Source organism: Trachurus japonicus, chromosome 5 (assembly GCF_045865225.1).
Source record: "Trachurus japonicus isolate A0001 chromosome 5, Traja_1.0".
In the NCBI taxonomy this organism is placed as follows: Eukaryota; Metazoa; Chordata; class Actinopteri; order Carangiformes; family Carangidae; genus Trachurus; species Trachurus japonicus.
Genome location: NC_140911.1, coordinates 15,024,441 through 15,049,503, shown reverse-complemented (window position 1 = coordinate 15,049,503; position 25,063 = coordinate 15,024,441). Strand labels below are relative to the sequence as shown.

Here is a 25,063-nt window from a genome sequence, read left to right as displayed (position 1 = left end):
ATAATAAGTAACTTGGTCAATTTACACTACAGACTCTTTACGCTATGCTAAACTGTTAGCCTGAGTAGCGTTTAGATTGCCGTGTTGTAGTAAATAGATGAAAATTCCCTCTCTCTCTTTTTTTTTTTTTTTTTAATTTCATACAAAACAGTTTACAGCAGGAGACAAAAATGTCTGTTTACGCAGCTGTATCACTTGTATTTACGTTTTTAAAACTGAGGTTTTCAGCAGAAATTTCCAAATCAACCAGCATTGAGGAATTATGTAATCTGAATACCACTTTAAGAGTAACTCAAATAACAAAGTAGAGTGATTTGCTAAGTGCTTAGACAGGTTGCAAAGTAATGTAGCCTAATGTAACTGAAGCCAATGCTGGAGTGAGGCTCTGTATTTTAGGTGTCTGTGTTCTCATTATTTGACCAGCTTTTCTTATTACTTGTTGTCACATGAGCAGCCCATACAATCACTTGACATTTTCTCCATTTCGTATCCACTACAAGTGTGTATGGAGTGGGGGGTTAAGTACATCCTCCCAACCAGCAGCGCCCTCTCCAATATGAAGCCCACAGATTTGCCCATCTGTGGATGTTTGTGGAACAGGAAATTAAAAGATGAGATGAGACGGCAGCTGCACTGAGGACGAGCATACTGATTGATCTGTCACTGCAAAAATGGGATTTGGTTTCACTTTCAGTCTTTAAATCTGAAACCAATTCCAATGAGGAAATTTGAGAACAGTTTGGAAAAAGGCCAGATGCACTAGTACCAAGAAATGACTATTACTGAAAGTAACTTTTTTTCCAAAATTGAAATAAAACAATTTGGGTATTTTCTGCAGTGGTGCAGGAGGCTGCATTTCAAAGGAGAAAAAAAACAAAAAACAGCAGACATTTGAAACACAGATAGGAGGTGCTCAACACGACAATCGATAAACACTCAAAGAAGCAAACACAGAGGTATAAAAAATAGGTCAGGCTGAGGTCAACCCACCATGCTATGAAGAGGGAACTGATAGACACACAAATACAGCATAACACAGCACAGCTCAAGTGAACAGTGTGATGTGGGGAGGGGGCGAGGAGGAGGGCTTGACTGTTGATGGACTGTTTACTGACTGGGAAACTACAGATGCACTACTGTAGGTTTAATGAGAGAGAGAGTAAATGGTGACAAACCATCAATCCTCAACTAATTTCACATGGCTGATACCTGCCATGTGTAAGAGCCAGATGGGATAAAAGCATGTTTTTATATACACCTGCTCGTTGTTTTCAAATGTTCTAGTGAATCCTAAGTTTTTTTCTTTTGGAAAATGCTGTGGTTTTAGGAGGTTGTTGCTTAAATTGTTAAAACTCATTTTGGGGTGCTACCTTAATGAGTTAAACACATTGTATCAACATAAAGCAAACAGCTGAATCAGTTTATTTAAAGGGGTCCTACACTAATTTAAAAAAAATTGTGCTCAGTAGCCTATTATATCCTCTGTGGTTGGTTATGTCCACTGTGTTTTTACAATGTGGGACAAGTACTGAGTTGTTGTATAAACTTTTCACCCATCAACTTTCCAATTGGTCTATCAAAATTGCATTGTAACTTCCACTAACTTATTTTTTTGATTTCCTTTTTTGTCTCTTTTTTAAAATCCAAATTTGACTGCAATTTTGTGTGCAAACCGTTTGTCTCTAATGTTGTTTTTAAACATCCTAACACCGATGTGATGTAAGTGTAATAATAGTTCTTCAATCCCACGTGTTACATGGGATAGATTATAGCTGTATTAGGATATTTGAAGTGAATTTGAACTTGTCTCTTCACTTTGCAATGAACAGCCTTCACCAGCAGGGGGAGATAACGACACACGGATGACATTGAAGGCCCTGTCGCTCCGACCAAAAGAAAAGTTCCTCAGCTGCTCTGGGGTCCTTCAGCAGTGGAGCAGGTGAAAGCAGTGCTTCTATTGAACCTTTATGGTTCCTTTCACACTATCCTCCATTGAACCCACTTCCTGTGGGCTGTTTGTTTTGCCAACGTGGAAGGAAAATACACAGCATAAGGGATTTAACGATAAACCTCGTACATCAAAACTTCTGTATTCTAACACAAAGCAGCTGATGACATGAGGGCTAGGTTACTATGGGAAATTAGTAAGATAAGAGTTTCTGTGTCTTTATATGTGTGTGTGTGGGCGAGACTGCTGACTGACGAGAATGAGTGAGTGTTTCCTCACAGAGAAGCAATTTTCTCATTCACTGACAACTTCCTCCCTCCATGTTTTCCTCCGTTCATCCTCTATTCTTCCTCTCTGACTGTCAGTCAACCCCTTCCTCACCACCCCTCCCATCCCTCACCCGCCTCCCATCCCTCCCATCCCTCGCCTCCATTTTCCTTTTTTTTTTTTCAATAAACGCTCCCACCCCTCTTTCAGTCCGTTAGGAGCACCAGTTCCCCCTCGCTCCTTTCTCCACCGTCGCTTTCCTCCCCTTCGCTGTATGGGGGCCGCTCCCTCTCTCGTTCCCTGTCTCTCTCTCTGGACAGGGGAGTGGGCGGGGCGTGGCCCTCCGCTCTGCGCGGGGCGGGCGGGACCTGCGGTAGGTAATGCTCCAGCAACGCGGGGTGAAAGGGCATGGTCGCCACGGAGACTGAGCCAGTGCTGCCTGGGTACTGGCCTTCGCCATGGGAGTAGTGGATCTGCTGAGGCTCTGTTTGACTGAAACGACACGAAGAAAGAGACGATAACATGACTCAGCGTTCTGAGATGTTCAACCTTTGTGCACAATGGAATTTGAACTGAATTTACTTTTGTGCAAGGAAACACTACGATGATACTTGACAGTGTTAGGTGAAGCACCTCTACAGCTCAGATGAAACTCTCTTGGTTCAATTATGTGGAAATAATTCACACATGTCTAGTTCTTTGATTAAAAGTCAAGATAAACTTGACTTGCATAGTTTACTACAGCTTAAATCCATTTCATCTTGGATACTTGGCCAGTTAAGGATGAATTCAGCGACTGACTGGCTTCTCCATGAGTTGGGTTAGACTACAGTTATTACAAATTAGGCATTTATCACAGTGATGTCTCAGAAAGAAAATTATTAGGCTACATCTGATGATTATAACATGGACTTTTATTATCTGGGGGAGTCCTTTGGTGCTAAAATAGCATTAGTTAGCTTAACTTACCAACCAATGTTAGCGCTGACTCACGCTATACTCAATGCTCAGGTCACTCAGTGCTGTTTTTTACTGACAGATCAACACTGGGGTGTGGGGTCTTACTAACATCTACTCTTCCATAAGTCGACTTGAGGTGATGGTAAATAGAAAACTAAAAACCTCAATAAATTCCTTTTTTTTTAAAATTATTGTCAACTAACATTGCAAATTATTGATTTACAATGTATCTGTCCCACTCACTAAAAATTAGACTTAGCCCACTAAGTCCTGAAGAAACACGTCAGGTTGACTGTTCAAGACACTAGAAACAACTAGAAATGTGGCTTGTCATACAAATATCTATGTAACCCCCAAAAATGATCAGAACTGAATAGCCACATTCAGATTTTAAGGTTTAATATTTTAAAAGAGTCTAGAAGAGAGGCAAACAACTAAAACAAAGAACCACTCAAAACAAATCCAACCAACGGTAACAGTCGCCACCTCCAACTCCTTCAGCTTAACTCACTGGAGGAGTTGGAGGGAACAATGGCGAGAGATGCTATTCATCGCCAAGGACAGACTGAAAACAGCCCAGCTTCAGTATCAATACACCCCTTTTATTTGAGTCTTCAAGAACAACATCAACAACAACAACAAAAAACAGCCCTGGGAGCTGCAGACATTGTCTACAGTGTGTGGAGGTTCAGAGCAAACCCTTGTTAATGGAGTGAATCGTCAGTGTTGTCTGCCAGGGACAAATTCTCTCATATTATTTAAAGTTATGTTGAGCACGCCAGTCTCTCTGGTTTCTACCTGTGTGTGTAGGTCGCTCTCTGTTCCTGCCGGCGGTTCTTCATCATGGCCTTGTACTCCCCCACTCTTAGCCTCCGTCCCTCCACGATGCAGGTCCTTTTGGGCCGCGGTTTGTACTTGTAGTCGGGGTAGCGTTCCAGGTGCTGCCGGCTCAGTCTCGCCTGCTCTTCATAGTACGGCTGCTTCTCCTGGTTGGACATGGACTTCCACCTGGAGCCTGAAGACAGAGACACGTCAGCACAGAGGCAGTGAGAAAACAAAACTAACTTCTCTAGCTGCTGAATGTCAGGTTTGGATGGAGGGATGGTTCACTGCGCCACAAGTTTGTGTGTTAGTTTTGGCTGAGATTTGTGTGTTTGCTTTAAAATGACTCTTGACAGATTTGGCCAATTCTATTTAAGCCTGATTTAAGTTGTCGTATAATTAGTTAAAATATAAATGACTTTTTTTTTTCCTTTTTAGTTAAAATAAACTCCTTGTGAAGGGTGTCCAGGTTGCCGTATGGTTAACACACCTCTGTCTCACTTTGTTTCCTGTCTGCGGTCAATAAAGGCAAAATGCCAGAACAGATCATCTAAAATAAATAAATAAATACAAATAGTCAAACCTGTTTTTTTTTTTAGCATTTAATCAACATTTCAGTCTTTTGTGATCACAATTGAAACTGATGTGACTCACTGGCTCAAAAACATCAGTATCAGTAAATCTGTGAGAACATGCTGAGTGACTTTTGCTGAACAACGTTCACTGTGGCTGTGACAAGACTTCAAGCGACTAAACACTTGAAACACTAAACAATAAACACGTCTCCTAAGGGTTTTGTCAATGCAGAGTAGAACAGGATGGAACAATGCGCTCCATTTCCAGCTGTTGCATTATTTGAAAGTTGTTTACTTTTTAGTTTATATTGGGCAATTTTTTTCATTACAGTTGCAGATAAAGTAAAAGCTGAGAAGCTTATTTTTTATTTCCTGTGAACCTGTTTCCAGCAACAATTAAGATTGCAATACTAAGGACGAAGTTTATCTGCAGAGATTGATCTTGTCTTATCTTTAAAACATAAAAGATAATTCATAGCGCTATTAGGATCGCATCTCTGACCACACTTCAAGTCTACTCTGTTTCCTGTGTAAATAGGACGACAGGGCTCACCACACCGATTGCACTTGATAAAATGTGCAGAGCAAGAACATTTACACTATTCTTGGTCAAAGACGGACGTGGACATTGGACAGTTCTTGGGGCCCACAGACTGAAAGAGCTGTGTCACGGCTGCCAGGTGAGATATGACATGTTTAATGTTTGTGGTAGAAACACTTAAAGTTAAATCTTTGACAAACTGGAATGTAGCACAACAGATGCACGAGTACACATTCAGTCAGCAAACTCATCATTGGTGAGTTGGTTACACAACAATATCTACTGCAACATCTAGAAGCGCCCAAGACCAAGTACTTAGTACTTACAGTAGTTTGTTTCACTATGACTTGAGCTGTAAATTTGTAAGAGGAGTAAATTACAAATGTCCAGTGATCACTACATAACATCATCATTCTCTACCAGTAGATTCTCTAAGTCTGAGACCTGCCCACTGTATTCATGTGTAGTTTCATTTCTACCAAACCAATTTCAGTTGTGAAGCCCCTCCTCTTTGTGCACAGGTGTGGTTATACACCTTCAAACAGACAGGTGTGAAACACAGTAAATGACGTCAAAACTTGCATAAGCATGACTTCAATGGTCCTACCTCTGTAGGTGACGGTGGGAAAGAACAACTCATGCCTTGTAAATTGAGAGGGAAGTATTTAGTAATAAGATTGTGTATTTAAAACACAACTAGATTACTGATATGCTTAAAAGGCATGTGTGTGTGTGTGTGTGTGTGTGTATTCATGTCTCCATACTGTATGTGTGTGTCTGTGTGAACGGCGGCTGCATACAAGTACATAAACTCTCTAACAACGGAGAGGAAAGTAAATGTTTGGTCCCATCCAAGGAAAGGGATTCAGGCCAATGTGTGTGTGTCAGTGTGTGTCCGGTTGGAGAAGCAGGTGGATATTTGTGCCCTCACATGTTCCAGGCAGTGTCTCAGAATAGAGACACAGAGTGAAACCCACCCCTACCCAGTGCTGGGCTCACCCAGGATCTTGCTGATGGAGGAGTTGTGCATGTCAGGGAAGGCCTGCAGGATCCTCCTGCGCTCGTCCTTGGCCCACACCATGAAGGCATTCATGGGTCTCTTGATGTGGCCTGAGGAGGGTGGGGGCCGAGCCTCGGCGTAGCTGCCTGGGACTGAAACAGGCAAGGCACAGGGTTAATAATAATAATAAAAAAGGATACAATCAGGCGACCACACCAAGCAGGAATATGTTACTCACTATCCCAAGGAGTGGTACATCTCTTGTAAAACTTTCTTTGTTACACCCTTAAAATTGGTGAATATCTTTAAGCACGCCTTATTAACCATTACTCATAAAAGGGAAGCTTCTTATTGTATTGTCTCGTATTGTTCACTTATGATTCACTTTCCCACCTACATTCTTCATCCTGATGTTTGCATCAGTTTCATTCAGTTCATTTGAGTTTCCAAACGTCAAGACAGTGAGGTTGTATTTTGAGAAAGTTGAATCTGGAGGTGGAGGTTATTTTTGGATACCTAAATGTCAATGTGATATAGTGAGGGAGCAATAATAAAAGACTATAGTGTGTACTACTGCCTTTGAAATAACACCACCTAGTTACAGTATGTATTACTCTAACATTAACATGTCACTTCCCCACAGGGACACCCACCCTCAGAGTCACTGCTGAGGTGCTCCTCAGTGGACGGCAGGCCATGCCTTTCTTCACCCCGCTCCGACTGAGACATTCTCTCACTGTGTGAAGAATCTTTATAATCCTGCAGACACACAAAAGACAAAGACAGGTGAAGTCAGACATGCACCAAGGGCACACAAATATTCACACCAGAGCACAAAGCGGTAATTTGAATTTCTGCTGCAGTAAAAAAGATGACCCGATGTCCATGGGGTGTATTCAAGACACGCATGTGTTACACACAGAGCTATTTAAGGTAAAGAAATGACACACTCCCCATATCAGCTGCTGTTTAAATGCAGAGCTGTAAATGCAAAGAAAGGGAATTACAACACTACAGAGGAGGAAGAATGGTGTTTATTGTTTGAGGAAGAAAAGGTGAAGGAGAAAAGGCAGAGATGGGAATGTCACAACAAATTGTGCATTTGCAAAACTATCACACCATCAGTGTCTTATCTATCATTTATTCCCGTGCTGTAAAACATTATTTATCCCTGTGTGGTGGAGTGGAATACCAAAATAGGTCAGTCAACTGTATCGGGGTTAAAGCGGCAGCGCAGGCGAGATGGAGCAGGATAATGGAGTAGAGGAGGAGAGCCGCAGAGTACAGTATTATTGTGGACAAAGAGAGAGGGCAGGTGGCTCCGTCAATGCCACACTGAGGCCTTTGTGGTATTGTGAGGCTGCAACAGCTGTTGCTCCAGGATGAGGCTGGGACCAAAGCTTCAGCCACCTCAAAGAATGAAAACCAAGACTAGAATAGAAGACAGTTTTTGAAGGAACCAAAGCAAAAAATAACAACCAGGAATTTTATAATTTGGTTTCAGAGGAAATATGTAGTTTATGGAGTCTTTAAAGGCTTCCAAAAACAAATATATCCACATAGATGCACACAAAGATTCACATGTCTCACTGAATTTGTTTGCTAAAGCAGTATTTTGTTCTTTTTCGGTACTGTACTCACAAAATGTAGAATAACAGCAGCTGATACTGTGTTTGTTCGGAAATAGGAAGCTCCTTTTCAATTACTAATAATGGAAACAACACAGACATAACTTCTTTGTCTGTTTACTTATCAGTAGTTTCCAGGGGGCAACACCTAAAATACAGTGGCGAAACAATACGCTTCTGTGTGTGAATCTACTACAGCTGGGACAATCCTCCGTCAGTTAAATCCTCAGGAGGAGTACATGACTCCCTGTAATGCTAAACCTGACTCTGACCCCTAATTAGACCCACACACGTTACCCAGAGAGAGAGAGAGAGAGACACTGAGACTGTGTCCTCATATTAAGTGTGGTAAACATAGTGGAGCATTAAGCAGCTGAAGAGCCATGCATTTCCCTCAGGAGTTGGTAGAGACCAAAAACAGAGCTAAAACAAATAAGCGGATACTGAGGTTACATTCATGAGATTGTCACAAACATGGCTCCAAATCAATCATAATGTTGTAATGTTGTAAATAAGCAATTGTCTGCTATTAACATGTTAGCCATATTAGCTTCAAAGGTGATAAGGTCAGTTCTGCTCACTACTCGTTTCTGCAGAAAATCGGCTGAACTGGACAGAAACGTGTCTGAAGATCTGAATAACAGTACGAGCCACACTGTGTCTACACAGGAGACCTAGCATGAGTAACTCATTAGTAAAGTAGCAGAAGCAGCCCTGGTGTCCTGCACATGTTTACTATAAATTGTAATTAAAACCTCTGAAATGTCACCCAAAGGTTTCTGAGGAGATTTTTACACCTGAATAACACTGAATGTAGTAAAATATTCACACATTCTCAGTGTCCTGAAGGAGAAAAGCAGCTCTAACAAGACCAAAAATGTTTTTGTAACAGGCTGTGAACATGTTATTTCTGCTGTAAAATTGTACATTGTAACAGTCTATGGCTGACTTTTGGAGTTAGCATTGAGTGGCCATCTTAGGAACTGCAGTTTTTGGCACTTGTCGTCGTTATCATCGCTGCTGCATGGTGTTAAGTTTTCAGACAGTGTTGGGTTGGTCAAAAGTTCACAACCCAACACACACTCACTGTATGCATGTAAAAGATTGTAGCCTGGAACCTCAGCTTTCTTTGTTTCTATGACATAAGCTACAGAGCTATGAGCATTAGGAATATTAATGTAACCATCAAAATAAAATGGATGATATATTTGTGTGACCCACACGTCCCTATCAGTAAATCCTAGAAGGAGAAACAAACTACAAAAAATGGGGAGGGAATTATAGGTACAACTACCAAAATAAGAGATGTGAAAAAAGATGTGAAGAAGCCTCAGGTAAGAGTGTGAAATGTGTATTTACTCCGTCTCTCTACTCACTCAGACTTGTGCCACATCGGAAGTGTTACAGAAAGGTGTGAATTAGTAAATTGCCATCACAGCTTTAATGTAAAAGGAGCTCTCGTCCCTTTTTGCAGACATGTGCCAACATTTACTTAATAATGTGCATACGAGAAAAGGCTCCAAACAGAAACCTTGTGACTGTGTTTGTTAATCTTGTGTAAATTGAGGTTCAACTCACCATCTTTCCACCGCCGTCTCTCTCTCTCTCCCTGTCTCGCTCCCTCTCTCGCCCTCCGCTGCCGTGGCCCCTCAGGAGCTGCTGGGCATCGTGGATGGCCTGGGTGACCACATCGCCGTCTCCGAGGAAACCTGACAACGAGAAGACAGGATGAGGGGGGGAGGAAAAGAGCAGAAATGAGGAATGAGGTGATGATGAAGGAAAGTGATGTTAGACAGAGGAAGGCGAAGAAGCAGCTGTGATGAAATGATGCCGATGACAATGTGGTTTTCAGAAACACAAAGATAGAGATTAGGCAACTGTGCATTCGGTGTAGCTCAGTTTTATGTCTATGAAGCTTCAGCATGTTAGTGTGATAACCTACAGCCCCCGCTTTGTTCCTGTTTGTTTTCAAGTGATCATTACTGTGGTATTTATACTTGGCACACAGTCAATCAAACACTGTTGGTGGTACTATACGTTCTTCAATGCAGGCTATCAATGTTTGTGCTAACTTCCCTTTTGCTCATTACAGTACATGCATAAAAATGTTTTTTCTTTTTGCACCACACAACACCAAGGATGTAGTGGTATGAATCAGTGATGGAAAAAACCTGATATTTATCTTTTCATTTCACTCACTAAAGGGACCACAATGGAAATAAGATGTCGGCTTTTTTGTGTTTTTATCCCTTTGGCAGCAGTTGTGTCGATGTATGTTTTCTTTTGTAAACATTTGTCTGTTGTCAATAAAGATCTCAATCAATCAATTTACATTAAATTTAAAATTATTTGACTCTGGCATGATCTGACTTGATGCCTCCCAGACAAAAAATAAGCCCACCACAATTTGAATGAGAATTTGATTCTGAATTATTTGAAGCCAGCACATGGGACTTAGAGAATATCCTATGTTTTCATTTGGTGTTACACGGTAAAATACACAGTGTGTGTATGTGTGTGTGTGTCCTGGTGGCCAAATCAATGAATTTCGAATGCAATTCCTTTCTCATAAAGTCTTTGCAAAGCTATTTTTATGGAAGAATTTAGAGTTGTTGATATTGTTTACACCCATGCTAACAGTCTTCTTCTTCCCTGCCCAGTGTTGGCTCAGTGCCAAACCACTTGATGCATTACAACAGTGTGACAACATCACCTGTGAAAATGCCCAATGATACGAGCTAAATGGGCGCGCACTCCTTAAAGTATTGCTCCATAGCACTTCTAGTGGTCACAATTTAACCCCAAAGACTGTCTTTAAGAAAAATGTTTTGCACACACACACACAAACACACAACACAGGCCCAGGAGAAGGCTAAACGGTTCACCACGTCACCACAGACGGTGACTAATGCAACAACTTTGATTTACACATTGTGGAACTCACTGAGGGCAGAGCGTGGTGGACTGTGGGATACTTCTCTCTGCAGGTCTCTGGGTCTGTAGGCTCCCTGCAGTGCCAACGATCCCATCTCCAGACTCTGTGGACTGGGTGTTTTCCCCAGCTCCAGCCCCTTTGGCTTGGAGGTCAGGTTCAAGGGCTGACTGGCTTCCTAAACACACACAGCAAGAGCAGATGAGCAGGGGTGGGGCCACTCACACACATTCAGGCGTAACTGCAAAGGGCGAGGTTGTGCATGTATTCCGGTTATGCACAGCAGATTTGGCATGTTGGAGCGTATCTGTCACACCTTTGTAGCGTTTCTGGTCTTTTGTCTTCACGTTCACCTCATCCTCTCTCCCCTTTTGTTTATTTAAGCCGTGCTTCTCTATCTCTGCTTGAGAACAAGCCGTGCAAATAAAGTTCATACTTCACACACGCACACACACATACACACCTATACCACACACATTAAACCTTTGAACAGAGGGTGTGGTGTGCTCCAAAAGCTTTTCAGCCTAAAAAAAATACCAAGAAAGCACATTATCTGTTTAATCAGGAGAACTTCTTCTTCTTTATCACCACTCCAACCACACATATCCAACACATGAACTACCTCAATCCTGTTTGCATTCCACAGACATGAACTCTCTAATGTAGGTGTACGCATAACTGATGTTTGTTGGAAACAAATTTGTCACAGTGAGATGATATAAAACTCATATCAACCTTGTGATGTTGTACCTGTCGGAAGGAACCACTGCTCCTCTTCACGGGGGCAGGATGAGGGTTCGGTAGCAGTTGCATGGGATAATCCACAGCTGTAAAAGATGAAACAATATTCTGCGTGAAAAACTTGTAAACACAGATTCAAATGCACTGAATATATGTTTGATGCATATCTTTTAAATTAAACTAATGAGACACAAAAAATAAATAATAGCCTAAGTTATATGAAATAAATCGTCAGCTAACGTCTGAGCAGAAATATATTGGGCCAATCATGTTGTTGTGCAAGCCAAACCATGTGCATGCATAGGAGAAGTAAACTAAACATGAAGTTTTTATTTCATGAAGATAATTTAAAGTGCAGATATGGCACTCTCCCCATTCATTTAGGTAGGAGCCTGATCACGGAAACGGTTGCCAAGGTCCACTGCCAAGATGTCTGCTGAGTGGCGAGACTAGGAGTGGGTAATTTGGCAAAAAGATCATTTGACAATCTTTTCAGGTGGAATCGCAATGTGTGATCTGAATCACAATCTGCATCCTGTTTCAGTTCTGACTTCATTGTGAAAGTCCCGAGTAAAAGTTGTGATTTCTGCCGCTTCTTTCTGTTGTAGGTCACTACAAATCACACGTTTTCATTATTTCATTAGGAGTATGTGTTTGCTCATCCTGCCTGTTTCTCAGTCTGTGGTCTTTGAAGTATAGTTCTGGGGCCTCATTTATCATTGTGGATACACCTTTTTTTTACACCCTTTTCCCCCCGTTTCGGATTACGCAGTGTTTCCGCTAGGATTTTTTGAAGTAGTGGTGGTGATCTCTTTTTTCAACCAAACATTTTGCAGAGCAGACTATTCTAGGGTTTTTTAACCAGGATGACCGGCAAAGAAATAGTAAGCCGGCGAAAACTACTACGTCACGTATGTAGCCTAATTTCTTTTCAGTACGGCCGTGAAAGGCTGTTGTACTGTAGATTCCCATCAATCAAACATAATCACACCATTGTTTCTTTATATTTTTAATGATAAACAATGCAACATTAATGCTCTTAAAACAAAATGATCTACTATGATAAAAAAAAGAAAGAAAATAAATTAAGAGATCTGTGCCTGAAGTGGGGGGGCACAAGCATTTTTGAGGGCGGGCCAGGGCGATGGGTGTGGTTTAGATCTGAAAAGGGTGTAAATATTTTGCGTGTACGCCATTTTTGGCTGTTCGCTGTACGTGAAAATTTAGTAGCACTTTTACACCCTTTCTGATAAATGAGGCCCCTGGACTAGGCTACATGGTGCTGCGATTAATTTGAACATTATCACCTGACTTTGTTATCTCAAACCTTACAGTGCTATGAAACCCACTCCGAAACAGAGCGTGTTTTTTCACTTACAGGTGACATGCTTCATACGATTCTCAACATCGTAGGTAAAAACATAAGGAACATTTTGTTAGGACTTCCAGGGAAACTCCCCAAAGTACAACGTCCAATTGATAGAGAAGTTCATATGCAAATAAGCAAACAAACAGAACACACTACCAAAATTAAAACGCACAAGGCTTCACTCTTTTCACATTAAAGAAAAGACAACTTCATTTCTGCCTACAGCTGCTGACCTCTTCCATGCAGCCCAACAGAGCTTCTACCATTTCTTTTTTATTACATTCGTCTGTCAAGCCATTATGAAGCACTCACACACAGACGCACAAGTTTCTTAAAATAAAGAAAGAAAATGAATGGCTATCCTCAAATTCAACCAACAATGTTTTAAAGGCTGACCTTGTGTCAGTCAGGTTTGAAAAGATAGAGAAGGCAAGGTCACCCATGAGCGCAGCTTTTAAGACTCATGAAAGCCAGGCTGCACAACGCTGTGGCTTTTTAAGCTGTGCCCTCTATAGCCGGCAAACTGTACAAGCATTAAGTGTATGAAAGGTGCTATCAGCCATATTGTTCAATTTAAGTCTACGTTTGTGTCTCGCTGACGTCGTTCCATTTTCTACAGAACAGTCCTTGAGTTGAGTCTCTTCCAAAAACACTCGAGCAAGGATGTTGCAGCGCGGATGGCAACTCATACATAGAGTTGGAGCTGTGCTGACGGTGACCATTTTCCAACCTTAAGTTTCTGGCCTTCAGAGAACATGGCCATTGTAAGATAAGTTGAGTGTTCATTCTCCCATTATAACATGCTTTGTGAGAGGAGACTGAAAGAACTAACAAACCTCAGCGTTCTCAGCATTGGAGAGAAACCTTGAGAGGATTATTAAAAGACCACAATACAGACTGAAGACAGTTTGATTTGTAATATAAACAGCGTAATTGTACTGTTCACCTGAGAGATGAAAGATAGAAATTATTGGGATAACGCATGATGTAAAATCCTGCCTGATAATATTAATCACTGTGCAGTGTTTTGTGCCAGATAAGCCTTAAAAATCATAGATGTGTTGTTCAAACCCCACCACGGTTATATCTAATCACCTCAGGGACACAACACATCCTTATCAATATACTGTAGCAGCTGGTTGTTAGGGGTGGTGGGGGTAGATTGACCTAATAATTTAAATAATAAAGTTATGATGACAGAATGGAAAAGAAAATCTTAATTCCACAGGCACAAAGCAACACCATCTTTAAAGACTGACTTGGATACATTTCCAGACCAAGGTGCAGCGTTTTGAATTTTTGGCAGCACTCCATATCCCATATCCCAATCCCTCCATATTGTTTTTAGTCATTTGTTCACTTTTAAAGATTGCCTGTTTTTATGCTTCTCCTTTGTTTTATTTGAAGTACTGATCTATAAGAGGACATACTGAGAACCAAAAATCATCTCAGTGTAGTTTTACATCTCCTCTCTCAGGCCTCTCGAATTACAGGTCAGTGAGCCAATCAGAAGAGAAGAGGTCTACTGATTGGCTGTTTTCTGAGCATTCCCAAAAATATATATATATAATATAGCAGCTTTCAGGTAAAACACTCAGAGAGGTCAAACTCTTTAAAGTTTGAACTATGGGAACAGGTGGGACAGGACTGAGATCAATGACTGCATAGTTGTGACATCATAAAGTTACAGAAGTCCTGTTTCATGGCTCAGTTTCTGAGTACAGGCTCTGTGCAGTACTCTGTGGACTGAGGCTTTGATATTTTCACAGTACAAATTTTTTTTTATTTACTGCTGGAATATTTAGTTGCAATTTGTATGTATTTAGTGGATCGTGACCACTGTTGAGGCCAGCAATCAAGAATCCATGCTCTCTCTGTTCAGCACAGTGAGACATTATAATGACAGACAATATATAAAAAAAAATTGAATAAAAATAAAAGATTTAGAAATATCTGAAAAAAAAAACGTCACTGAATTTTGCCATTACTGCTTTGGATTGATAGTATAATGAGAGTTACTGTAAACCTATGCTAGCTTAATGACTGACCTGGCTTGCAGGGGATTGGTTGAAGTGGCAGGGTCATCTGGGGGTCAGAAGTGACTGACAGGGACTGGGTGTTGGGGTGGAAAGCCGGGATCATCACGTAGGGCATGTTTACCTGCTGGGACAAGGCAGGATACACACCTTACATAAAAGCTCTGTGTTGTGTTGTGTTGTGTTGCGACACGTGAGGACGTGTGAGGGTCTTGAGAGGAGCTGACCTGGATCTGCTGCTGAAGCAGGTTGATCTTGTGTTGCTGCTGGATCAGCTGCTGCTGCTGCTTGGCGATCTGAGACACAAGACATGTTCACCTTCACACAACCGTCATGTATTTAAGTGGCTCACACAAACACACACAAAAGCACAAAGCATGGATTGCACCATGATCAAGGCTTCATTCAGAAACTCTGCTTGAAGCTCCACCAATTAAATTCACTCTAGGATGTACTACTCTTATGAAACATTTTTCCTGCTCAAATGTCATTCTCAAACAAAAGTTTTCATTCAAAATATACTGAGAAATACCAACATTCATTAAGACATTACTAAATTGTATCACATTGAATTAAAATTATATACATATACATTTGTCTTTTAGGTTTGGGCTAGGGTTGGGTTTAGATTTGGGTTTAGGGTGAGGCACGTTAGTTAAGCTCTGGCTGATCTACTGGTCTCACTGACCCAGTTTTAACCTTTTAAACCACAGGAACCTTTTAGAACCTAACTTTAGATTTGAGTCTTTGGTCTGTTTTGATGGCCCTGGATTTTTTTTTTCTTTGACACACAGGATGCCACAAATTCATACGTGTCAAAATGTTCTTACAGATCTTGAGGTATACAGTATAATTGCAAAATTGGCTTTGGTGGCCGGTGTGATATCACAGGAATTACTGTTGATTTAGAGGTAAAACAAGTTTGACCATGACAAATAATCTGGGGGTGAAAGGTTAAGACAGAAATGAGCTCTCTGTAGCTCTATGTAGCCCTCCTCCTCACGTGTGTGTAAGGCTCCAGCCTACAGTAGGTGCTATTGGCATAATACATCTGAGGGTGCCAGATGTTAACAAGCACATAGAATGAAAGAAGAGAAATCCTCTGGCTCGGCTTCAGTGATTTGGATTTTTTTTCCCAAACTGCCTGTCGTAGCAGAGTTACAGCACCCTAATCATAGAACAGTGTTTTATGCTTTTTAAGTGCTTCTGCAGACTGCAGGTCACTAGGTGTAGCCTAACTAGTGCTAGTAAAAAGGTCAAATCATGTTTTCTACTTTAAAAAAAAGTTGGAGTGAAAGTAAGTGGGTGGGTGAATGACAGGTAAGAAGTGTGGTTTATATCAAGTTACAAACTAAGATAAGAATAAAGCAGAAGAAGCAGGACTCTGCTGTCTTTCCTGTTTGACATATTTACTCTCCCAGTCAACACTGCATTCACAGTTATTGAAATGTAAATACTGTTGTACAGTAGTGGATTACAAAGAAAAACAAAGCTGTTGACTCTTTGTGTGCGAATCTGACATCCGTCTATCGTGCCAACTTTTCAGGGTTCTTCAGAAAGAGTCAAAACATAAACATGAATGAACACAGACAACTTTTAGCTCCTGATTTGACTGTGGGCTGCCTGGTCGGAAAGGCTCATTGTGAATTTTTAGATGGGGATCATTTGTTTTGAAGTTACATGTGTGTGTATTTTTTTTATGATAATGACGGCAGATGCGTGGATTCTGAACGGCACCTGCTCCTGCTGTTGTCGAGCCAGCTCCATCTGCTGCTGCTGTTTCTCCAGCAGCAGGGCGGCCATGTTCCTCTGCTCGGAGTGAGCCCCCAGTAGCTGCTCCCTCAGACCGCTCAGCTGGTTGATCATCATCAGCAGCTGGAGCTCCTTCTCCGCCAGAGACTCGGGGGTACCTGTGGGGAAGTCAGAGATAATGTGAGGCAAGTTTGTTTATGTAGCACCATTCAGACATAAGGCAATTCAAGTGCTTTCCAGAGGCATAGAAATGCATTTAAAGTACAACGTTGTGCTTTTCAAATCAATAAAAACTAAACTGAATACATATAAGTAATACAATAAGTCATATTAAGGATGCGGAAAATCAGAAAAGAAACTTAGGTACTTCTCTAAAAGTGCTACATTTTACCATTTTGGTTCCAAAAATATCTCATCATCATTTCTTTTTGAAATACAGTTAAGATGAGACATGGTAGATAAGGGTTGCATTGGATAATTAAATGTTTTGATGTATTTTTATATATCATTTACCAAAATTACAAATTGGACTACAAGTGAAAACACTTGAGTTGTACTCAAACAACAAAACCACATTTGAGCGGAAGAATTGAGTGTTGAGACATTGTTTTTATCACAGATTTTATCCAGCGGTGCATCACATTACTGCACACAGCCAAGCTTTGCTTTTGAAATGTCCAACAACTTATACAACAATTTTTCAATTAATAAGGCAAAGGAAAAAAAATAAAGCAGATATGTCTATCAATAGTGTATAGACTGAAGAGTAACAAATAATTCTATAGACATAGTACAGAGGTGTGTGTAGGTGGTGTCTGAAAGCTGACCTCGCAGTTGTCCTGCCCCCACTGTGCTTTTATCCAGAAGTTTCTCCTTCCAGTCAGCACTCAGCAGCTTCTCAATGGTGGGCATTACTGTTAACAGGACACAACAGGTACTCAGCAGAACCACACAGAGCTGCACTACATGGCGTGAAAAATATATTCTGTCAAATAAAATCCATCTGACACCAAACTACTTTCTCAGCCTTCTTCTCTGCCTCCCTAATGGCACTGATTGAAGAAGGCATTTGAGGTGCCGAAGGGCAGAGGTTGTTTGTGCATCTGGGAGAAGTTTTGAGTGTTTGAGTGGATCAATATTTGGACAGCGAACAATCCAAGGTCAGCCAGTTGGGAGAATTTGAGAAAAATTTAAGACGAGGAGTGCAGGCTGGTGAAAGAGTTGAGGGCAGAGAGAGTCTCAGCAGCAGCTCAAAGAGCAGGCTTTTACTACACATATGAGGAACTGAACAAAAAGAAGCACCCCCGATCTCCCTGAACCCATTCAGGAACCAAACAACACCCTCACTTCGCTAGACAAATCGTCACTTCTGTGCATCGATTTTCAGCAGACATCATTGTTTAATGCTGAATAGTCGCAGAATGCGGTGCACTTAAACACATAAGATATGGAGTCTTCAAAGCTTGGTTGGTGAGAAAATTGTATGGACATGTCTGAGAGTGAGCGAGAAAGACCCTCATAGAAGCAAATAAAGCTGAAAAAGGAGACAGACTGAGGAGCTGCACTGATACAAAAGTTTTCAAATGGTGAGAACTTGTTGAGGTGGATCAAGCTTGGATCCAAATACAGTTCTCTTGACAGCCACTGCTGCTGAATGCTGTAGAAACGGCCTTGTGTAAAAATTAACCACTGCATCATCTTCAATTTTAACTGATCAAATTTAAAAATTAAATATCTGATAAATAGTTGATACCACTGGAAAAAGCCTCTTCTGGTGGAAGTGCCCTCACTGATACAACCCAGAGACACTGAGGAGACTGTATAGACAGTGCAAAGAGGTTATCTCAAGCTTTCATGTTTGCTATCAGAATAGGTTTCATGACAGAGTGGATCTCATTTACATAGATTATGTTGGTTATAACCTAGTCTGATCATCAGACCATTCGTGTATCATGCTGTAGCAGTGCTGCATTTGCATCCCTGGGTTGTTTTATCATAACTAGCCTAATAGAAATTACATCCAAAGTTACGACATGACTAAAGAGCTCACAGCCGTGCTATGGGCCGCCTTAGCTCGTAAAATGCTAAATGCTACATCAGCATGCTAACTGGTGTTTAGAAGGTAGCCTAATGTTTACCAGTTTCATCGTTTAAAGATGCCATTCCTGCCCACCCTCAAACAATCTTATGTCCGGGTTTGACTTTCTCTCTATTTTCGCTCTTGACACAACTATTTTTGTTTTCACATGAACTAAATTTAACACTACGAATGCCTCCAGGTGAGACAGTGTGAGAATGTGTGCCATTATCCCCATGTTTCAACGGATACATCATCTCAATCGTGTCTATGACGACCAGCTATTCACCCCAAATTCAGCTCCTGATATTAGATCATGGACATCCCACCTTTCCTGGGGTCTCCCTTATATTGACAGAAGCTCCTTGACATCCACTAATCATCCTCAAAATTTTTCTTTGCCCTTTTCTTTTGTAAAGATCAAGATAAAGACAGAGCAAGCATCCTCAGAGGAACATTAATCTGCACAAAATGTCATAGGAATCAATCCAGTACTTTGAGGATATTTCACACTTTTCCTGTGTCTTATTTTAAATGTTAATAATAAAAAGATATAGTACGTAGCCTATAGTTTTAAGAACCACAAACCATCTCAGCGTGATTCAGCATCTCTGAGATGAGACTCATCTCTCAAGTTTCTTCTGAAGCTCTAGTGAGAAAATGTGTGTAAGCCAATCAGAAGGGAGGAGACTCACGCTTTTCTGATTGGCTGACTGTTTTCTAAGTGAATGAATAAAGAATGTAACTGATTTAAGATGTATGAAATAAGGCTGGAGAAAATAGCTTTCCACTCTTAATGAACGTATTGTTTTAACGGCAAAACATTTCCAGAAAAAGCTGGTAAATGGACCCCGCATTAAGATTATTTTGAAAAGAAATATTGAAAACAGGATATCAACAGTGTGGCAGGGTGAGCCAAACAAAACAGAATGAACACTCAGCCTGCACAGTCATCGTTCAACTTCGCAAACAGGAGATATTTTTCCAGTTTCATACGAGTACAATTACTTGGCAGCTCTGTCATCACTAGTCCTGACACTGCAGAGCAGTAAGTGGATAAGAGACCCTGTTAAGAGTTTAGACACACCTTCCTTGAAGTTGGATTGCCCCTCTGGTCGATCGCGTGTCCTGACCTCCTTCAGTCCCATGGGGCTTTGCCTGTGAGGCAGCTCTTTACCTGGAGAGCCCTCCTGTCAGGACACAGAGAAAAAAGAGAACATCAACTGACAAAGCCTCAGACCAGGATAAGGAAAAGCACATGTTTGACTTTGACATTTTAATCTGTGACGCTTCCCATGTTTCTTAAATGCCTGTCAACAGCCTTTCTCGCACTTTCACACCTTTCGTCATATCCTTACCGAAGGCGAGCGGGACAGCGGCGGGGTCAGCTGGCGGGCCTCCAGTGGCTGATTTCCGGACCAATCACGTAAAGGAGATGTCTTTGGAGGTTCGGCGCTGATGGCGACTCCGCCCCCTTCGCTGGACTCCTCCTGTTCTACTTTGACACCAACACCTGCCATGCTGACATCCCCGCTGGATAGGAGGTGCAGCGCTGGAGGGCTGGGCTCAACCATTCTGTTGAGAGATCAATAAAACACATAATAATGAGTGTCATTTAGGTGTGGTCAGGTTTGGCTGCTTGCCATACCAACATTTTATTTGGTCATTGGAAGAAATAAAATGTAAATATCTGTTTTTATCATCTTTATGCCCACTTGGTCTAAAATCAGAAACAAGTTAAGACAACTTAAAGAGAAACAGCTGTTTCATAGCAATTTAATAGTAACCCATCAAACTGTTGTCAAGTAATGTTGTATGTGTAATGTTTGGATCAAAACAGAGAAACCCGTCAACCACCTCGTGCACTATGAGCCACTAATATCGTTAGCCATGAATCACAAAACAAGAATGGGCTTGTGCACAATAATAAGAATAGTTGTTATATAAAGGTTATCCCAGTCATTGTTCAATCTGTCAGTGCATGTGCATAAGGATGGATCGCTCCCTGGCATTGTTTCCTATAGTACCTTATACATGATTGTTACAAACCAGTCAACCCAGCAGGACTACAGCTCTGTGTCTTGGACCCAGTGAATCAGAGGTGTAAAGGTGTAAATTAATGTGTTGTGGCACAAAAGGGGTAAAACGCTACAGGATACACGAGATACTGCCATTAAGAACGTTAATTATCCTTGATTATAATGAACCAAACACCTAACATACGCTCCAGACTCAAGAGGCGTGATGTGCAACACAACAACATTGGCGTCTGCCCCACCATGTTGGGTCTGCCTTTTACACTGATGATGTTGATCTGGCTCTACCTCCACTCCCAGCTTATTGTCAGAACAGCAATGCCCCTCCCGTCCATGTTTGCACCTTTTATACAGAAAGGCCAATACGGTATATTTCCTGTCTTGAACAAACTGTATGGATGGAAACATTTACATCTTCTAGAGTTACAAAAAAGATGAAAAAGTGAAATGGAAAAGGAGAAAGGGTATCTTAGAAGTAAAACCCCAACAATGTCCATCTCTGACTTCCATCAGTGCAACAATGGAGTCATGAATTATCCTTTTCCTTCAGCAGTTCAGCTCAGTCAATTCTGCTTGCTGTTTTTTTTTCCTCGTTAAACTATTGTCAATAACACACTTCATGCACTTCATGAGTTTCATTGACAGTAGTTTATTCAAGGAAGAAAAAAGGTGATTGTGATCAGTGTGGAATTAGTACTGTACATGTAAAACTTAGAAACAAAGGCTGTGTTGACTGTATTTATTATGGTTACATCTGATGTCATTATTTTTTTTGATAAACTGGCCCATCACACATAAATGCCCTGCAGTGCCACTGTTTTTTGGTCACTGCAGAAGACACCGCACAGGGCTACACACTGGTTGTGTTACCACCACCTGAAGTCACAGAGTGTGTGACAGTAAATAATAGGAGGTAATGGGGGAGTGGGGTGTGGGGGGCAGTGAGGGAGAGAGAGAGAGAGAGAAAGGTGGAGAGGACAGGTTGAGTGAGACAGATTTGAACCACAGTGAACTTGAACAAATCAACCCAGGCTTGTGTGTGTGTGTGTGTGTGTGTATATGTGTGTGTTATTTCCCAGCTTTGCAGCAGGAGGAAAGAAAAACACAGCAGACAGCAGAACAAAACAAACAGAACACACAAGGGCAAAAAGTGCACATATATATAAAGAGGCAGAAAAAAAGCCATTGTTGGAGCCGGGGAACAAAGGAAGCCGGGACAATGGGGGAGAGGCTGACAAAAGCCGCCGGCCGCAGGAAACGGGCCGGATAACAATGCCAGCGGAATGTGCCGACCAACTCGGGAACACGGCAAAAAATGCGGAGCGCCACCATTCTGCGGAAAGCATAATAATGATTAGACCCCCCCCCCCTCCACTTCACCCAGCTCTCCCAGCCTGCACACTGTGTTTGTGAACAAAGCCACCTGTCTGCCAGGGGTCTAAGGCTCAAAGCCTTGATGATGTATATGCATGTGTGTGTGTTTTAAGCTGCACAATAAAGTACACCTATAACTTAAAAGCAAAACCAGTAAAGGCCATGTCGTCTCCTGAGGTGCAATGAACTCGACCTCTTTGTGGTCACTGCTGGAAATCTCCACACCGGAAGTGATGAATCAAAAAGTAGTGCAACACAAAAGTGTGTTCAAAACAACGGTGACGAAGAGCCGGCAGAGAAACTTTGCGCTCAACCTCCGGCGGGTCACACAAGTTAATGAACTATCATTAACTGCAATTTTGTGTGACAGTCACAACACAGAACACAATTGATCTGTTCTTCTGCAATAATAGAATAGAAACCATCTTAGGTATGGTGCACTCTTCTCATAACTGAACACGTTTACATTCTTTGTGTCTCGCCTTTGTTCACTGCCTGTGAGGAAGTATTTGTTGCAAAGCTAATTGTTTAATTTGTCAAAACTTGTTGACTGCTAATGCTGTTCCTCCTGTTTGCACCTTCACCTGAAGTGATGCTACATCTTCCACATACGTGTAACTTCCACTGCCAAATGTCAGCGAGTGAAAGCATGTGGATCACATGACATCCATACACATAGCTGGATTTAAACAAAACAATGACCAGCTTATGAGTCAGAGAATCAGGGACTCCACAGAAGTAGCTTTGAGTTCAGGTAAAGTAAACTCCCTTCACCCACTGGGCCTAATAATGTAACTGCAACTGCAGCTGCACAATGCATTCAAATAAATATTATTCCATGTATGAGTTTCACTATGATTTGTCAGTATTTTCCAGAGGAATATAAGTCTGTTGGAAATGCCAAATACAGTAAATGTGATTATACTGTTGACAAACATCGCTGGAAAACAATATAAACCCCTTATGTGGAAGGATTGCAATTCAAATATCTGTGGAGAATTATGGCTTCAAAACAAGTACTACATAAACATCTACATCTATCTAGGTATTCATATTTATGTACATACATACTTTAAAATGACCCTGAAGTTTGGGCAAGATGGCAACATCTGCTGTAATTTATTGATAGTGAGGTGTCTTCATCAGAAACATGGGTGTATTTAATTTGCTTTGCTTGACTCAATCAAAAACAACCTTGTGTTCATCCCATTTTACTGAACTGTTTTTTTTCTTTACAGTATTACAGTAAAAATCATGTCATCTGTGGAGCCAAAAATATGACCACAATATTAGAATAGATATTTATCCAATACAGATTAATACTTATCACTCATGCATTAAAAACAGCTGACTGTGTGGAATATATTAAATACATGTTATATCATATTACATGTCAAATTAAAACTTACACGTTGATATAAAAACACAACTATTTTATTCTCTTTTGAAATAACTTGCTCTGTAATTTGGACTGAAGAGCAAATTCTGACAATTCAGTAAAAGTCACAGTCACATGTTAAACCAGGTGTGCACCTCCCCCAATAAGTAGAGCCACATTAGTTGAACAGCATCATGTAGTTTGGCACTGTGCTGCACTCCACCAGGAAACACTGAAGAAAAAAACTGCCAGCATTTTGCCAAATGCGTGATAATGCTGCATTTCAACACACAGCCACCTGTCTGCCAAGGCTTTAAACCTGTGCAAATTGTGTGTGTGTGTGTGTGTGTGTGTGTGTGTGTGTGTGTGTGTGTGTATGTGTGTGTGTGTGTGTGCGTGTGCGTATTCAAACTTTGAATCATAAAAAAAATCCATTTTGCACAGCTGCCCCGTGGCACATTAAATACAGCTGCAAATGGAAGGAACAACAGCACTCAAACTCATTTGATGCCACCTGTTTGACTACTGTTGACTTTGAATGTGATATCACAGTTTTTGTGTGATGTGATGTGTGTGTGTGTGTGTGTGTGTGTGTGTGTGTGTGTGTGTGTGTGTGTGTGTGTGTGTGTGTGTGTGTGTGTGTGTGTTTGTATGTGTGTGTATGGATGTGTCTCTTTAGATTTTGTTTTAAAGGTCCAAAATTGAAATTTCAAATTAAAACATAATGCATATTTTTGGTTAGTGTCCCATTTCCTAAACGCTGCTTCCAGCATTGGGAATGCTTGTCATCTGTAACCAATGAAATAAAGTATCAGCAGCTTTAACCCACAACAATCTGTATCAAAATGCCTGACTGCTATTTTCAGGTTAGGTGTGTGGGTTTGTATCTAGGAGGAAAGAGAACAGAGGGATGAAGAAGGAAAGGTGGCAAACTATTTAGCCAACACGGCAGCGACCGCCGTGAGTACCGGCGAGGGGTTGATTGTGTGATGGCGGGGGGTCAGAGTGTCAGCAAGCAGTACACTGAGTTTAGTCCCACACTGAGTTATTCCTGGGTCTCAACCCCTCTATGTTCCACAGAGACTGGACTGCAGAGCTGCCACAGGTGGCTTTCACACGCCTCCGTATGTGTGTGTGTATGTGTGTGTGTGTGTGTGTGTGTGTGTGTGTGTGTGTGTGTGTGTGTGTGTCACCCAATGCAGAGGTATGCACAGAATCTTAGTAACCCAGAGCCGTTGACAGCGAGGAATGCATCAAGGTGTGTGTGTCTGTTTCACAAACACAAAGGTTTTTTTTTTTTTTTAAACAATGCCTTTAGTGTCTTAGAGAGAACAATGCAAACTAGTCAAGGTTATCTCTTCCCTCCTCCACATCTCTCTCATCTAGTTAAACACACTTATCAGCAGCTGACTGCATGCACTCATGTGGAAACTGTCTTTGAGTGTGTGCATGTCATGTGTGTTGTGGCATGATTTGAGTAGCATTCTTACGAGGTTTTCTGATTGAGGCCCATTTTCCGACCACCTACAGCTTTTATAGGCGCTCACCACATGCTGCTAAGAAATCACAATAAAACAGACCTCAGAGCAGCTGTTATGCTAAACAAAGTAGAGCAAAGTGACCAAAA

General features: G+C 41.3%; 1 protein-coding gene across 4 annotated transcripts in view; it reads right to left on the bottom strand.

Moving 5' to 3' along the window:
* Window positions 1-251: 251 nt before the first annotated feature.
* The window catches only part of sox13 (SRY-box transcription factor 13), a 42,006-nt gene continuing 17,194 nt past the window's right edge, over window positions 252-25,063 (bottom strand). For 2 of the 4 annotated variants that reach the window (XM_085776504.1, XM_085776505.1), the window contains exons 2-14: window positions 20,007-20,223; window positions 19,736-19,838; window positions 17,399-17,485; window positions 16,557-16,729; window positions 15,047-15,115; window positions 14,832-14,943; window positions 11,424-11,500; window positions 10,686-10,851; window positions 9,320-9,450; window positions 6,767-6,872; window positions 6,113-6,265; window positions 3,974-4,190; window positions 252-2,707 (exon numbers count right to left, since the gene is read on the bottom strand). In XM_085776504.1, coding sequence (XP_085632630.1) covers window positions 2,422-2,707; window positions 3,974-4,190; window positions 6,113-6,265; window positions 6,767-6,872; window positions 9,320-9,450; window positions 10,686-10,851; window positions 11,424-11,500; window positions 14,832-14,943; window positions 15,047-15,115; window positions 16,557-16,729; window positions 17,399-17,485; window positions 19,736-19,838; window positions 20,007-20,222 — 1,896 coding nt within the window. In that variant the 5' untranslated portion in view covers window position 20,223 and the 3' untranslated portion in view covers window positions 252-2,421. Of the gene's footprint in view, window positions 2,708-3,973; window positions 4,191-6,112; window positions 6,266-6,766; window positions 6,873-9,319; window positions 9,451-10,685; window positions 10,852-11,423; window positions 11,501-14,831; window positions 14,947-15,046; window positions 15,116-16,556; window positions 16,730-17,398; window positions 17,486-19,735; window positions 19,839-20,006; window positions 20,224-25,063 lie in introns of all 4 variants that reach the window. The other 2 variants (XM_085776502.1, XM_085776503.1) reach the window with 2 other exon arrangements.